The sequence below is a fragment of the Strix aluco genome, chromosome Z (assembly GCF_031877795.1).
Source record: "Strix aluco isolate bStrAlu1 chromosome Z, bStrAlu1.hap1, whole genome shotgun sequence".
Classification (NCBI taxonomy): Eukaryota; Metazoa; Chordata; class Aves; order Strigiformes; family Strigidae; genus Strix; species Strix aluco.
The window spans coordinates 30,666,040-30,681,815 of NC_133971.1; the positions used below are offsets into that span (position 1 = coordinate 30,666,040).

At 37.5% G+C, this 15,776-nt stretch overlaps 1 protein-coding gene across 1 annotated transcript in view; it reads right to left on the reverse strand.

The window, feature by feature from the left end:
* Nucleotides 1-1,487: 1,487 nt before the first annotated feature.
* The window catches only part of PLGRKT (plasminogen receptor with a C-terminal lysine), a 33,681-nt gene continuing 19,392 nt past the window's right edge, over nucleotides 1,488-15,776 (reverse strand). Inside the window, exons 2-4 of the mRNA XM_074813195.1 lie at nucleotides 9,189-9,319; nucleotides 8,109-8,218; nucleotides 1,488-4,263 (exon numbers count right to left, since the gene is read on the reverse strand). Coding sequence (XP_074669296.1) covers nucleotides 4,142-4,263; nucleotides 8,109-8,218; nucleotides 9,189-9,319 — 363 coding nt within the window. The 3' untranslated portion in view covers nucleotides 1,488-4,141. The remainder of the gene's footprint in view (nucleotides 4,264-8,108; nucleotides 8,219-9,188; nucleotides 9,320-15,776) is intronic.

Here is a 15,776-nt window from a genome sequence, read left to right on the forward strand (position 1 = left end):
TCAGTAATTTGCCATGAATTTAAATGAAGTCAGAGGCTAGGTTTGTTGATCTGTTCATCATAGCTAGAAAAACTACTTCTATTCAAAACAATTACATACAGAAGAAAATAAATAGATAGATACAACCAATTTGAAGTAACTATCCACGTTCTTACTGTTTGTATTATAAAGAACAGACAACAGCAGAGCAAAGAATGAAAGTCCATTCATGATCTGTAGGATCTTGCAAGGTAGGTACATCTAGTGTACTGTCTCAATGAAAGTATTTTGTCTTTTTGAGTTTCCTAAAATAAGGTAAAGATGATCGTACCATTTATCTCCCTTGCACGAAATTTTGAATCTGCCGGCCAATAGCATCAAAGTTTATGGAGAGTAGAGAATGTTTCATGAAAACAGGTGGCTAAATAAAAAAGATACCTTTTAACAGTATCTTGATAGACTTGAATACCTTGAATAAAAGGCTTATTCATACATTAAATGTCAGACAATCTACACTGAAGATCAGTCTAGGACAGAAAATCACAGACTTCCTTAATCTTTTTTCAGAGACTTCATTTCAAAATCATGCAATTCACTGATGCAAGAACTACTTAGTTTTTGAAAGCTGTCCAAATATGTATTTAAAATATTTCTTAAGTTTGCTTAGTACCAGACAGGATTCTGCAAGAAACGTGAAATACCACTGCAGGCATGTGATTGGTGACTAAGTACCAGTGTTATCCAGCTATCTTCATCAGATGATCCTTGGTTTCAGAAAGCAGTTCACCTTTAAGAAAGCTAATAGTTAAAAAATGAAGAAATCCAAGCATTTTTATATAATGAATTCCAAGACCTATTAAGCAATTAAATAATAATGTGGAAACAATCTCATTTGTATATGTCCACACAAGTGCTTTTCCCTTCTACTTTTAAAAGCAGTGATATGCAGTCATAGTCATAAAAGAACTTCAAAACATTGAGGAAGGGACTCTAAGAATCAGCTTCCCTTATCAAAAGGAAGGGTTCAGAAAAGTTAAATCATTCATCCAAGGAATGAAGGAATGAGCTCATACTGGACCTCCCCAAAGTGAATTTGCTTGTTTCTCAACAATACTCCTCTCAAAACCAGATTAACAAGAGAAGTGTGGGGCAGGCAGCTGTGGCTCACAAATAGCATGCACTTTCTTGGACTCTAAATGAGACATACTCATAATGAGAACACAAAGTCTAATTTTAACATCCTAATCATCACTGACTTCTCACTTTTCTGGAAGAATCCTGCTCCAGGTGACACTGATTCAGGATACGTGGCTATCAGACATTACAACCAGAAAAACCAACAGGATTAATGTGGTAAGAAGGAGTGCCCTCAGGTCAGAACAAGCTCGCCCTGCAGTTATTCTCCTTCTCTTCCCCAGTGATTCATGAAAACAAAGACAGTTGCTGTGATATATTGAAGTAAGTCTTACATCTGAAGCCAGTCAAGCACCAATGACAGAAGGGAGCAGGATGTTTTAGGTGTTTTATTTATTTATTTCCATGAGTACAACCGGCATGATGATTATGGGCAATTGTGCTGTAAACATCTATTTCCCTGAAGTAGACCCTGTCAAAGGTAAGCTCTCCTGCTTTCTTCCATTGTTATCTGAAGGAAATTATACAGCTCAACCACTCTGTGGCTGGATACCTATGTGACAGTTATGACTGGGCTTGGCACATTTAAGCCTTTTGATTAATACACTGGCAGTAGAATAAATACTCCGTAACAAAGAATAAGCATCTTCAAAACAAAAGCATATATTTATTTTAAAAAAAAAAAAAAAAAAAGCAAAGCTAACAGTAAAAAATAAAGGCAGTAAAGGTGATTAACCCTTAACTTCTTGATGATCTTTGGCACATCCTATGTAGCCCGTTTAAATCCATTTCTGGGTTTGGCATTAGGCTGTCCTGCTTAGAGCCCGTTGCTTTTCCTTTATAGATCTGGTAACTTTTCACTGATACTCACTGCGTAACACTGAATTAAATTTGCCCCATTTCTATCACTATTTAGTGTGGAGCCTTGCAATGGATGAACACTATTGATCTATGTTTAACATTTGGGAGGAAAAAAAATTAAAATTTAGCTAGATGAGTAATAAGTAGCTATCCTATTATCTCCTAAAACTGCTATGTGGGTCATTATTTTGCTTAGCCTGCTTGCTTCCTTTAACACTGCCTTTTGATCCAACACCATAGCCAGCAATCTATTGCAAACACACAGATATTAATTCCTAATCCACAGTGGATAGGATTAGGGTATTTCCTAATTTTCTAGGATTTGTAAATAAAACTGCTATTAAAACTGCTCTCTTGTAAAAATGTCTTTCATAGGATTAAAAAGTGGGTTAAAAGGCCCAGGTGGAGACATACAAATACCAAAACAAGCTGCTTTAATTGTTTTTCTTTCTTGGAAGAAAGAGTATCGATAGATGACATATTAAAACATAAAAGGCTGTTGTAACTTCTTCAAAATTAAAGCAAGGTGAACTTCAGAACTTGGAGGAAAGGTAGTAGATAATCTGTTATTGAAAGCAAAACAAGTAAGCAGCAATACATATGTCCTAAGAGTAGTACATAATATGCAGCAAGTGGCAAGGGATTATGTTATAGGACAGGCAGAAAACATGAGGTGGTCTTGGACTGCATTTTGTGAGTTTATAGAACATGGGTGGCATGGAGTTGAGGCACGCCTTACAAGACAATTAAAATCACCGCCTTAAACCCTAATCAGCCAAAGTGTAGACCACGACATTATAACTCAACAAGCTATTATAACCCATTTTATCAGTCTGCACATGAAATGCATCACATTTGAAATGTTACATATTGTATGCATCGTTAATATGCAGATGAGAGAACCAATTACAGAAGTGATTTGAAGGTGGAAGTTAATGTACTTTCAGAAATCAATCTTACACAGCTATGGAGACTGTTATTAATTTCTTCTACATTGAGAAGTTTTTGTTTTATTATATATTCACCTGTCTTACTGTAACTATATTACAATTTTAGTCAAGTAGTCTTCAAAAATAGATTCAGGGCATTAACTCCAGCTGGAATTTAATTTTTAACTCAACAAATTGTCAGTACAGACTTAGGCTTAATTCATTATTGGATGCTTTTTGAGCATTTGATTTTCATTCCACAAGTAGACGAATGCTAGAAGATTTTCCATCCAAAACACTGAATAATCTGTGCTTAAACAAGATTTCCAATACAGAAAGATGCATTTTTTGCCAAGTGTAACATCAGAACACTAAAATATACTAAAATTATATTCTCACTATATACCATGCTAGAGTGAAGGCATGCAAAAAATCCCTCAGTTTTTCATTACTTTTAAGGCCCCTTGGATCTACCCATTACAAACACATACATTAATAATTTTGCTTGCTGTTAGCCTAAGCTAATATTCATCTTAGTAGTGAAACTCTGATTTCATGTAAACAAATTATCCTGAGTTTCAGAATATCAAACAAGTATGAAAAAGATTCAGGAAATAACTACATAATTTGTTTTCTCTTTTTGAGAAATTATCTCTGCTCATACTTTAATACAGTTTCTCCTAAGAGTAAAACACACAGTTAGCAAGTGACGTGTTTACTTCTGAACCTACTTCTGATAAAAGCTGTTTATTCCAGAATTTGAAGCAGATGGTGAGTTTACTGACTAAAGAACAGCAAATAAAAAGTGTCTTATTTTTCAGAGTTGACTGTTTATTCCTGACTTCAAATTGAGCTCTGCATCTTTAAATATACTTGAAAATTGTGACCATATTTATACAAATTTGTAACTACCAATTAACTTATTTTTGTTGATTATAGTGAATTTGGTCAGTATGGAACATTTTTACTACAGGTGAAAGTTATTTTCAAACTCCAAATAGACAGTGGAAATTTAATATTTCATTCTAAACAAGAGCAATATGCTACAGCAACAATTGATATTTTTCAACAGCTACATACAATATGAAAATAATTGCTTTATGAAGTGCAGATTTTAAAAGATGAATTATATTTTGATTTTATAAAATCTCATAATTTTCTCAAAATTTTAATGATTCATTTCTGTCCAAAACCAGTATACAATCACATTTCAGATATCAAGCTTTTATACCATCTTCCTATTTTTCTGTGAAGAACTTGCTCTGAGATTTTCTGATTTTCTCCAGGTCTTCATAAGTGAGTGGTCCTTTTGGCAATTCTAGCAAAATGCTGTGTGTGTCCAATATGTTCTCTGCTTCACCTTAAAAAAATAAAGAAATTAAATAAATTTCCTCATCCTTACTGTGAGAAAGCAAAGGAAGAAAAAAAAAAAAAAAATTAGGAAATTGATTTAGCTATTCTTGTTTTGGCCAGAACAACAAAATACCAGGTCATAGCTATGTATTTTAGAAATGAGCTGATGCCAATGTAGCATTAAAGTTGTCTTTAAGGAATTTTGACTGATGGGATAACTGCACACAGAGGTGTTTGATCTGAACTGAGTATCTGCCTCAGGCTGCATTTGTTTGAAAGAACTTCAACCAAAACAATCTATTGTGCTGTTGTTGCTGTTTCTGTTAGCCCCTTTCTCCTAAAAAACTATACTGAGTTAGAATAAAGCTTCATTTAGAGATTTATTTATTATACACATGCTTTGGAATGGAAGCATGAGATACAGCAAGGACTTAGCATCACCATGTACTTTGTACCAACCCCATACTGTATTTGACCAGTTAGGAGTCTGAGAAGAGGGTGGATCAGACATACACGTAAAAGCGTGCATAATCTTTAACAAGCAAATTCCCCGTACACAATATCCTAGATGCGCTGTATTTGGGCACAATTTTTCTTCTTATTTCAGGCCTAGGCTAGAAGATGTCAGGCTACAGGCACAGGACTTGAAGAAGCATTGGTCAAAGCATACTGCTCACAAAAAGATTTGGTAAGACAGTTACCTAAAAAAGCAGCCTTAACAGCCTAGCAGGGAGAAGTTGCAGGGTGCAGAATGCTCTGGGTAAGGCTGGAATGAAAACATCTAGGACAGAGAATCCAAAAAACAAAGATACAGATTGAACATCATACATAAGTTGTGGTGGTCTGATTGTGATGTGAGAAAGGAGGAAGATTAGGCAAAGAATGTGTTTGTTTTGGCTGATGCCATTTGGTACAATGCCAACAATCTTGTTTACCTATGCCTTAACTCGTAGCTTGAGGATCATTATGGCAGTGATTTGAAGCTGTATTTATGTGCAGTAAACCTCACTGAATATTGTAATGCAGTCAAGATCGTGGTAATTCTTTAAAACATTCTGAATGCCGAAATCTGCAACTGCAGTTTTGGTAGTATTACAGTGCTTGGGATCTCCACACATCAGTGATATCCAACAGGACAACACTGATTACAACTCCCTGTAACTGGTAATAACACAATGTCCATCAGTTGCATATAGCATGTGGTTATGAAATAGCAAGAGATCTTAGGGGACAGAGAGACGTTACAGTCAAATCTCTATGCGTGTCACACATGCACTAGAACAGGTTGCCCAGACACCATGCTTCTCACATGGATCAGGATACAAGGAGTGAACTATCTAAATCTCAGAAAAGGTAGCCAGAGTTTCATTGCTTAGTGGAGAAGTTCTGTGCATTTGGAGGCTGGCTATATAATCCCTCCCCTCCTCTAATCATTTGTCTGAAAAACACCAGCAATATGTACCTGGACTGAGAGAAGCAGAATGGCAAGGCCAAGCATACAGATAGCAGGTCCATGAAAGATTGTGTCCTTAGCCATTCAGAGAAGACAGTGCACCTGAGCACTGTTCTCTAACCCTGCCATCCCTAAGAGATTCAGTTCTGATACATGGCCCTGGCACAGGTATTCCCCCTTATGTCCTCAATTTTCGCTTTAAGTAGCCCAAGCTACAAAGCAGGGAAAAACCCCCCTGACTTCAGTGTGGGAGAATAAGCAAGTTGTGAGAAGATGTTTGGACAAGTAGGCTAGAGAAAGAAGAAAAGATTAACTGTAAGCAAGATCGGAGCAAAATGCCTGGCAAAAGAGAAATACAGAAACCTTCCAGGGCTATAAACTGATTCCAAAGAATGAAGGACAGCAGGGCTATTCGATCAAGGTGGTTCAGATACAAGGAAGATTGTGCAGTACAGAAATAACTGCAGTTTAGCTTAGGAGAGGGATTGTCTGAGGCTGAAAATAGGCATATCCTGAAGGAAAGAGACCAGTTAAAGAGGGAACAATAAAGGGAATGGAGTATACATTCATTATTACACCGCACAGGTGAAGCATACAATGCACCAACAGAATACATGGGCAAACAGAGAAGCAGTTGAGAAAGTAGTATGAGAGTGGACACAGCGATCAGCTGAGTAATAAGAGCAAGCATTGTGCCTGCAGGCCAATTGCATCATAAAACCTTCTCTTCAACTACTTCACTTTAATCTTAAACCAAAAATGAACTCCTGAACCTGATTTACACATATTTACAAACCTTCTTCTGATTTCCAACCTAGATTCATTCAGTCTAGTCCACTTCCTTTAATGCTAGATGATATTAGTAATTAGTTTAATTTCCTTCTCTTACTTTCCTTTATCCTATCCTGTAAATAGAATCTGTAGACCCAAATCTCTCATGTCTTTTTACAAGGCTAAACAAACTAATCACTTTATTTTCTCTTGCAAGGCAGCTCAGCATTCCCTAATAATTTTAACTCTTCAGTAATTCTAGATTCCTTATACAGAAGTGATCCAAATTATGTATAAATTTCCAAGGAAGGTATTACTGTTTTCCTGCATCAATACCTTCCTATCTGTACTCTCTATTTGTACTAAGGTTGTGCAATATCCATCCTGGGAGATATTCAAAAGCCATCTGGACATTTTCCTGGGCAATTGGCTCTAGGTGATCCTACCTGAGCAGGGGGGTTGGATCAGACAACCTCCAGAGGTCCTTTCCAGCCTCAACTATACTGTGATACTAGGAAACCTCACTTGATGTTTGTATACTTTGCTTGACTCTTATTATTTCATCTGGATTATACTCATTCTGTGATCACCTAATACATTCAGGTTTTCCCCTTTTTCTATCATTTCCAGCTGGTGAGCTCTGATGGTAGAAATACCTACTAGTCTCTAGCTTCCTGCTGGCCTTCTTATCAAATTGAATCCTATTTTATTATCTCAGTTCTTCAAGTCATCAGTTCTTCTTGTAGTACAGTTTCTTTCTTTCCTGTTGATGACACCAGTCAAGTCTTTTGCAGTCAAATTTGCAATATTTTTGCAATTTTTAATTAAGTACGCAGTGTTGTTTTCATTATTTTCAATGAAGTACACAGATTTAGGAAACCTAGCTCTTAGATCCAGAGGCTAAGATCAGGAGCTGAAACAAATTTTTATTTTGTTTCTGTATGCTTGTGTCAGTAGCAGACAGCAAAATCAAGCTAGTTAATTAAGATGATTTGTGAAGATGACAGGCCACGGACCAATGCTGTACTCACAGTGAACACTCTTAGCCTGTCTCCTTCACTAGGAATCAGAGCTAACATAAATGCACCTCTGTAATCCTCAACACCCATCACTTAACTATGAGGCAAGACCCCACTTTCTGGGACTCTCCTTTTTCCATCTTAGCAGGCAGGGCACTGTGGCAAGATGATCAACTGTGATAGGTCATGAAGGTATAAGGGCATGATTCCTGTCTGTGTCCCTTTATCTGCTCTTATCATCCCCTACGCCTTGCCAAAACAGCAGTATTGGAGTGGAATATGGAAAGAAATCACTAGATCTGTCATTTCTCCCAAATATGCAATGCTTTCTTCAGCTGTATTTATAGCCTTAGAATTCACATTTTTTAAAACAAGAGACAAGAAACAGTCTTAACTGGAGGGAAAGGCTGTAAAAGTAGAGTGAGTACTCCTGACTGAGAAAGTATCTGCTTGTAAGAGAAGAAAAGAAATGAAAGAGTAAGATCTTTGTCAAAAAAAGGGAGAAAATCTATCACAAGTTTTCTCCCAGACATTCTAAAAAGGTAATAGGTTATCTGAAATATTAAGCTTGGTTCTATGTGTGAACCGGACAGACTTATATACACATACCTTTTATCCTTTGCAACAGTGTCCCATAGCCCATATCATATTGATAGGCAAATATAAAGCTTAAGGGAACTATTGGCAGTAAAACTCCTGGGTTCTTCTTTTTTATTGCTCTGTTAAAAAAAAATTAAAAAGGAAAAAATGTTATTTAGGACATTCAGCACATCAGCACTGTTAGTTTAGGTTGACCTTGACTGTCTTGGACTTGTGTGTCCTTCTACAATCTCTAATCAAAGAAGAACAAGTCTTAATTTCCTCAAAAGCATTCGTCTTCTGGTTGCTTTCTTACTCAAATATCAACCCTAGGGTATTAAAAAAACGCTTCAAGTGAGTTTTGAATATATCTAACAAAAATGGCATTATCTGACTCATGTAGCATGCATGTGCATATGCATATATTCATCCAGCCACATGCAACATGTAGCAATCAAGATATTACGTTCAGTTCCAAATGCATCTGAGTCCACAAAGAACACATAATGCATAGAGTGCATTTAATCTGTACTATGTACACAAAATCACAAATATATCCTACATTCCCTCTAAACACGTTATAGCACAAGAAAAACATGTTACCAAACAAAAGTCCTATAAGGCAAGTTCTTCCCCATGTAATACAGCTTTATTAGCCAGGGTTTTTTCCCCTTGGGTGAGTTTGTTGATTCAAATTTTAAGTAAACAGATTTCAGAATATGTTCACTGACATATTAAAAATACCAGATGATGAAGGATTTCTTGCTCATTAATAGTTCATTAAATCACAATACAGAAAAGAAAATAGCATGGCTTTTAAACAATCCCTCATGTTCCACACAACTTTTATTTTACGCTGAACTTCTGGTACCTCAGCTGTATTATTTTATTGTCAGCTGACATGTCTCTGCTTTTATATGTCTGCAGTACAGACATAACCAAAACATATCTGGAAGCAGACAGAAATCAGAGTCACTCTGTCATTTGATCAACCTCTGAGCAGTTACTGGATAAAAATAACTACCTCTTATAGTGCAAAAGGAAGATCTAGCAATATAGAAATATAAATGTAACATAAATATATTTTTTGTTAGGAAATAAACTTCGTACCCAGCTGTTAAACCTACAGCAGCAAGTCCAAAAAATGTCCCAAAGTATTTGAGAAATTCTCTTGTCCAAGCAATCTGCATGGCCGTTTGTCTCTCTCTCATCTGGTTCTGCATGAGTAGTTGCCTTTCCAGCTAAAGAAGGGAGAGAGGTTAAACAAAATTAAGTCATCCATTTATTTTAAAGACTGAGTCAATCTCTCGTTGTTCCATAAATGCAAAACACTGAGGTTTCTCTTTTGTTCTTTTATTTCAGTCATTCATAGCTTTTGATTGAGAATGGTCTTCTTCAGTAATAACTCAGAATAGTTTACACCAATAAATCCTTAGGTCAATTAGCAAATGCTTTAATGCAGAATCTTTCTAATGCTGCTTCTCAAGGTCAAGAAAACCAAAATACCAGTGTTAGGTTTTAAGAGCTCTCCAAGTCTCAGCAGCACTTCCTGGGTTCTCTGACCTTTGCATTTCCATGGTGATCCAAAGGGTACCACCTAGGTGCTTTCCAATTTATTATGCTTGATTTTAATTTAGCTGATAGTATCTTTAGACTCAGTCTTGACACTGCTTTGCCCTTTGAGGATTTCTCTGTGATGCATCATAAAGCTAATAACTTTTGAAACACCATAGTTTACAAATACAGAAAAAACACTGTGAAGATATCAGATCTTTTAAAGATACTGGGATACATATCAAAAGTCCATGAGAAAGTACTTCTGTAACTAAAATTAAAAACAGTAATGCAAAAAGTACAATCTAGACTGTATATTCACATGTCAAAGCAGAACTTTCTATGGTGCGTAAGAATAAAAAAGCAGACTATTAGATTTTTTTCTTTTAAATTACGTGTCCCATTTAAACATACTGGTACATTTCCATTAAATAAAGGTAAATTTAGTATTTCTTAAAAATTCCTCTCTACTGTACAGAACACCAAAAAGACAATGGTCTTTCCTCCTTAGAGTGATGCAAAAAGTAAGAATTGTGCCAAAAATAAGCAGTCTGAAACCAGAGTACAGAAGTTAATTAACAGAATAAGATGACTGGTTCTTCCCATTAATGTTTGTAACTGATTTTTCAGAGTACCTGAGTTGGTATGTCTAGCCTAGCTAACTAAGTTGCATAAAAAGTCCAACAAGGTACAGAAAACAGAATACCAGCTGCCTAAAAAAGTATATTCTAGAAAAGAAAGAACAAAGAGCGAATTCAGAAAGTTCCCTTCTCATGCATCTATAAAAGTAATTAAATCTGTTCTTTTCTCCTGCTTTCTAATTCAAGAATAATTTAAAGGATTTGTAATTACTTAAAGTTTCCGCCCATTTATTTATCTCCATTACTATTGATTTAGCCTGAACAGAACAATTTCTGTTAAATTGTTACTAATTATTTCTTCAGACTATGTTGATCTTGCTGTCTTACTTACAAGCTCATTCAGTACCTGGATAGGTAGAATTAATTTTTTAGACTGCATAATAAAAAAAAGGACAGATCTAATTACATATAATTGTACACAGTAGGAAAAACAACATTCACTGTAGTCTCACAATGCTGTTTCATCTGTTTCTCTTTCCTCAAGACTTATAGGGCAATTGTTCTCAGAAAAAATATCAACAGGCTCTACCTTCCTGATATCCATAATTTTCAGATCGCTTTTTTCAGAAGTAGCAATTATATAATGGCTGACAAACCACTTAATAAAATATCAGAATAATTAGATTTTATTTTGTCACCTATGAGACACCTGGAAATTCTAAAGTAAACTAGCACACTGCCCGTTAATTAGCCCCATTGTGATCTCCAATATCCTAAGCCTGGTAAATTGCTGAGGGTTGACGTGACAAGATAGAATAATGACATGTAATATCAATTTAATGACCTCTATTTTTCCCTTCTATTTGATTATGTGTGTAGTTTGCATATGTGTGAAAAGTATTAAGGGATCCTTTGTTTGCCTCCCAGCACAGATAAGGAGCCTACGCTTCCAAGATACACAGCATTACCCTAAATGAGCTTCAATTTGAAGTACATGGGGAAGAAGTGGGACAAGGATATGCTGATGAAATATAGGTCTTACTAAAAGGAAACTTAATGGAAAAGAAGAAAAACAGACAGTTTAATATGCACCGAGCATAGAAAGAACAAAGCATGGAATAAAAAGAAAGCTGTAAATTTTAATCTGCAAGAGTAAACTAAAGGATCCTAACATGATTTCTTTAAAAACAAACAAACAAAAAAACCCAAGAAAAACTCTCACACAAGTTATACTTTGATAGCTCTTTAAAACCCAAGTACTGAAAGAAAAAGATATTCCTAAGTCACAGACACTAAGGTCAAACAAACACCTTTCTGTAGGAGCCTGTCATATCAAATTTCAGAAGCCCAAGGATACTTTCACGTATATCTACAAGTAATTTATATAACTAACTTAGTATAAATGAAAACAACTTGTTTTGTATATTATAAACAGCAGCCAGATAACACAAACAATTTTTCATATTTGTTGCTAACCTGAAGGATCTTTTTCTCTTTTCCACTTAAAAAAAATCCTCAACTTTTTACATGGTACCCCATCCAAAAATAAGGTGGGTGGGGTGGGGGGTGGGGGGGAAATGTGCAGGAAAATGTTCCTAGTTCCTTTCCTTTGAGCAAACTTCTTCAATCTGAATGTAAAATCTTACCTAGATTAAACACCATACTGTATTTAAATTAATTTATTAAAAAAAAGATATGTGGGAGGGAAGCTTTAGATGAATCTTAGAGATGTGTACATAGGAAAATGTGGTGTAGCCAAGAAGAAAAGCTTTCAGAGGAATCTTGATGCACAGAAGGCAGTAAAAAGTAGATCTAGTGACATTTAGCTAAATTAATAATTTAATTCTTGCTATTACTGAAGTTGCGTGAACAGTTTACTATAAAATATCTATTTTGTCCATAAACTTACAGTGTAGCACCAAGAAAGCAGTGAGATGTTTTTAGGGATGCTAAGTAAACTATAGTATTGCTGGAGAGTTTGTTTTTAAATCAACTTTTATTTAGTCATAAGTTATATGGAGGAAATCTAATAACAACGCACAAACATAATAAAATGTGCTCCAAAATCCCTCTAAACCTATGCAGTCTTATGCTAAATCCAGGAATACCTCTCCTAAATGCCAGAAACGCTCTCTGTTTCCAAGATTAGTTTTGTGACTTGGCATAGTTTCATCTTGCCAAAACAAAAGACTATAGTGCTGTAGCTGTAGGACTGCAACAGGAATCTGCATAACGAAGAGGTTTAGTCAAAGCGTGCCAGGGCAATTTCACACCAACTTCACTGGATTTCAAGCTATTCTTAAGGAAAAGGAAAGGGAAAACTGAGCCACAATTACAGTTAAAATTGTCCCAGAACATACTGTTTCATCGCCCAACTTAAACTTACTGGAACGATTGTAGAAAAAACAGTTTAGAGTATGCCTGAGCTCTCTCCAGAGAGCACTGTAGTCACTGCACTGCCAAATGATGTGGGTCAATGCTGCCGTCACGTTCCATGCGTGGGCTCCAGCAACGCGTGTTCAGCGCAGCAGGGAACACCCCTCTGGCAGACTCTGACAGAGCAGACATAAAGCAGAACACCTACCCACGCTGTGTCATCAAAGACTGCTTTAGCATGTCCACATCCGACATCTGAGCAGCTAAATAGGTTTATGAGCAATGTTTGACACTAAAAGAGTATATGCATTCAAACGAATTTTGGATGCTCTAAGTGGCAAAATTAAGCACCTACATGGGCACTCAAACAACTCCTATGTACCTCAATCTTTCAAAATTTAAAAAAACTCACGGGCAATATCCTTGTGCTTACCCATTTAACATGTCAATCTGAATTTAATATCTTGAGCTCCAACAGGTTTGAATGACCAGGATACCCTCATACACTGACTTACACCTGCAAACAACTACTGGTAGATTGTAAGGCGAAACTATTACATTAAGATTACGTTAAAGTTAAGCAAGTCAGGATTTGAAAGCAGATCTATATATGGAAAGACTCAGGAGTCCACCACAAATGATGATTCCAAATTAGATGAAAGATAGAAAATGAAATCATGTTTGACTGCAGTTCAAATCAATATCCCATTTTCAGCTCTTTCTTTCTTAGAAATTGTGTCTTATTGTCCTCCACATGTGTCCTATTGAAAATGCCAGCCACACTGGGATAGTGAAAGGGTGGAGAAGACAACTGACCTATTAACATGCAGATTTTACAACAAAGGCCAAGTCCTCTTCCCTTAGGACATACTTTGCAATGACATTTAAGATAACTTCTTTTCCCATTATGGTAGATCAGAAGCAAGAATTAAGAACAGTAGGTATTCACTATACTGCAAACCATAACTTCACCCATAGAACTTTATAGATAAGATGAAAAAAATGTGTATCATTCAAACTTAACTGAGGTGTGCTGTAGTTTATTTAGAATAATCTCACTGATGGGAGAAGTTGATTATTGAGGAAACAAGCCACAGGTACACATCATACACATCAGGTGAACAATAATTCACCATCCAAGTGTCATGTCTTAGGGAATAAATTCTATTTTATTTTAAATACAAAAGCCTCCCATCTATATAGCCACAGAAACTTCAGTAGGGACTATTTACGTGCCTATGCTTGCATAAAAACTATAGGTAAAGAGTCTCAGGCACAGATTTGCCATGGGAGGAAGGGAGATGCTGTAGTTTTCCCAGCCAGGTTGCTGTGCGTGGCACAAGAGAGCTGAAGCCATGATGTGGATGCATGGGTACACATCCAAGCACGTGTTTTTATTACTGTTAAGAAAGCACATCCTACAACGAGGCCATGTTTTAGAGACAAATATACAAGTACAGTTAATATCATAATTTAAAAAAAAACTATTTAAATTTCTGCAAGTTTAATTCCGTAATGAGCAGATTTTCTTAAACAACAGTAGCAACTTCTTTACTAGTAATAAATATCAGCCCATCTGAAGTGCATGTATACCAATGCACACAGCATGGGTAACAAACAGGAGGAGCTTGAAGCCATGATGCAGCAGGAAAATCATGATGTAGTGGCTATTACAGAAACATGGTGGGATGTCTCCCATGACTGGAGTGCGCCAGTTGATGGCTACAAGCTCTTTAGGAGGGACAGACAAGGAAGGAGAGGTGGTGGGGTGACGCTGTATGTTAGGGACTGTTATGATTGCTTTGAGCACAAGTGTAGTGAAGACAGGGTGGAGTGTCTTTGCGTTAGAATCAGGGGGAAGGCCAACAGGGCAGATGTCGTAGTGGGAGTCTACTATAGGCCACCCAACCAGGATAGAGACGTGGATGAAATATTCTATAGGCACTTAGGAGAAATCTCACAATTGCTTGCCCTTGTTCTTGTGGGAGACTTTAACTTCCCAGACATCTGCTGGAAATACAACACAGCAGAGCGAGACCAGGCCCGAAGATTCCTGGAATGTGTGGGAGATAACTTCCTGACGCAGCTGGTGAGTGAACCGACCAGAGAAGGTGCCCTGCTGGATCTCCTCTTTGTGAACAGAGAAGGACTGGTGGATGATGTGGCAGTTGGAGGCTGACTAGGGCACAGTGATCATGAAATAATAGAGTTCTCTATTCTTAGAGAGGCCAGGAGATGGGCAAGCAGAACTGCCACCCTGGACTTCCAAAGGGCTGACTTTGACTTGTTTAGGCACCTGCTTGACAGGATCCCTTGGGAGATGATCGTGAAGGGTTTAGGGGTCCAGGAAGGCTGGGCACTCTTTAAGAAGGAAGTCTTAATGGCACAGGAGCAGGCGGTCCCCAGGTGCTGTAAGAGAAGCTGTTGGCAGAGAAGACCACCCTGGCTAAACAGGGAGCTTTGGCTGCAACTCAGGGAGGAAAGGAGAGTTTACAGCCTTTGGAAGAAGGGGCTAGCCACTCACAGTGATTACAAAGATGCTGTGAGGCTGTGCAGGGCGCAAATCAGGAGGTCTAAAGCCCAGCTAGAAATTAATCTGGCTTCAACCCTCAGGGATAACAAGAAATGTTTCTATAAGAATGTCAACAGCAAAAGAAAGACCAGGGAGAGCCTCCATCCCCTGCTAGATGCAGGAGGAAACATGGTAGCAAGCGATGAGGAAAAGGCTGAGGTGCTTAATGCCTTCTTTGCCTCAGTCTTTAATAACAAGACTAGTTGCGCTGAGGGAATCCAGCCTCCTCAGCCAGAAGACAGAGACTAGGAGAACGACTCCCCCACAATCCAGGAGGAGATAGTCAGTGACCTGCTGCATCACATAGACATACACCGGTCTATGGGACCGGATGGGATACATCCGAGGGTGCTGAAGGAGCTGGCTGGGGTGCTGGGCAAGCCGCTTTCCATCATTTACCAGCAGTCCTGGCTGACCGGGGAGGTCCCAACAGATTGGAAACTGGCCAATGTGACGCCCATCTATAAGAAGGGTCGGAAGGATGATCCAGGAAATTACAGGCCTGTCAGCTTGACTTTGGTGCCCGGGAAGCTGATGGAGCAGCTCATCCTGAGTACCATCACACAACATGTGCGGGACAACCAGATGATCAGGCCCAGTCAGCATGGGTTTATG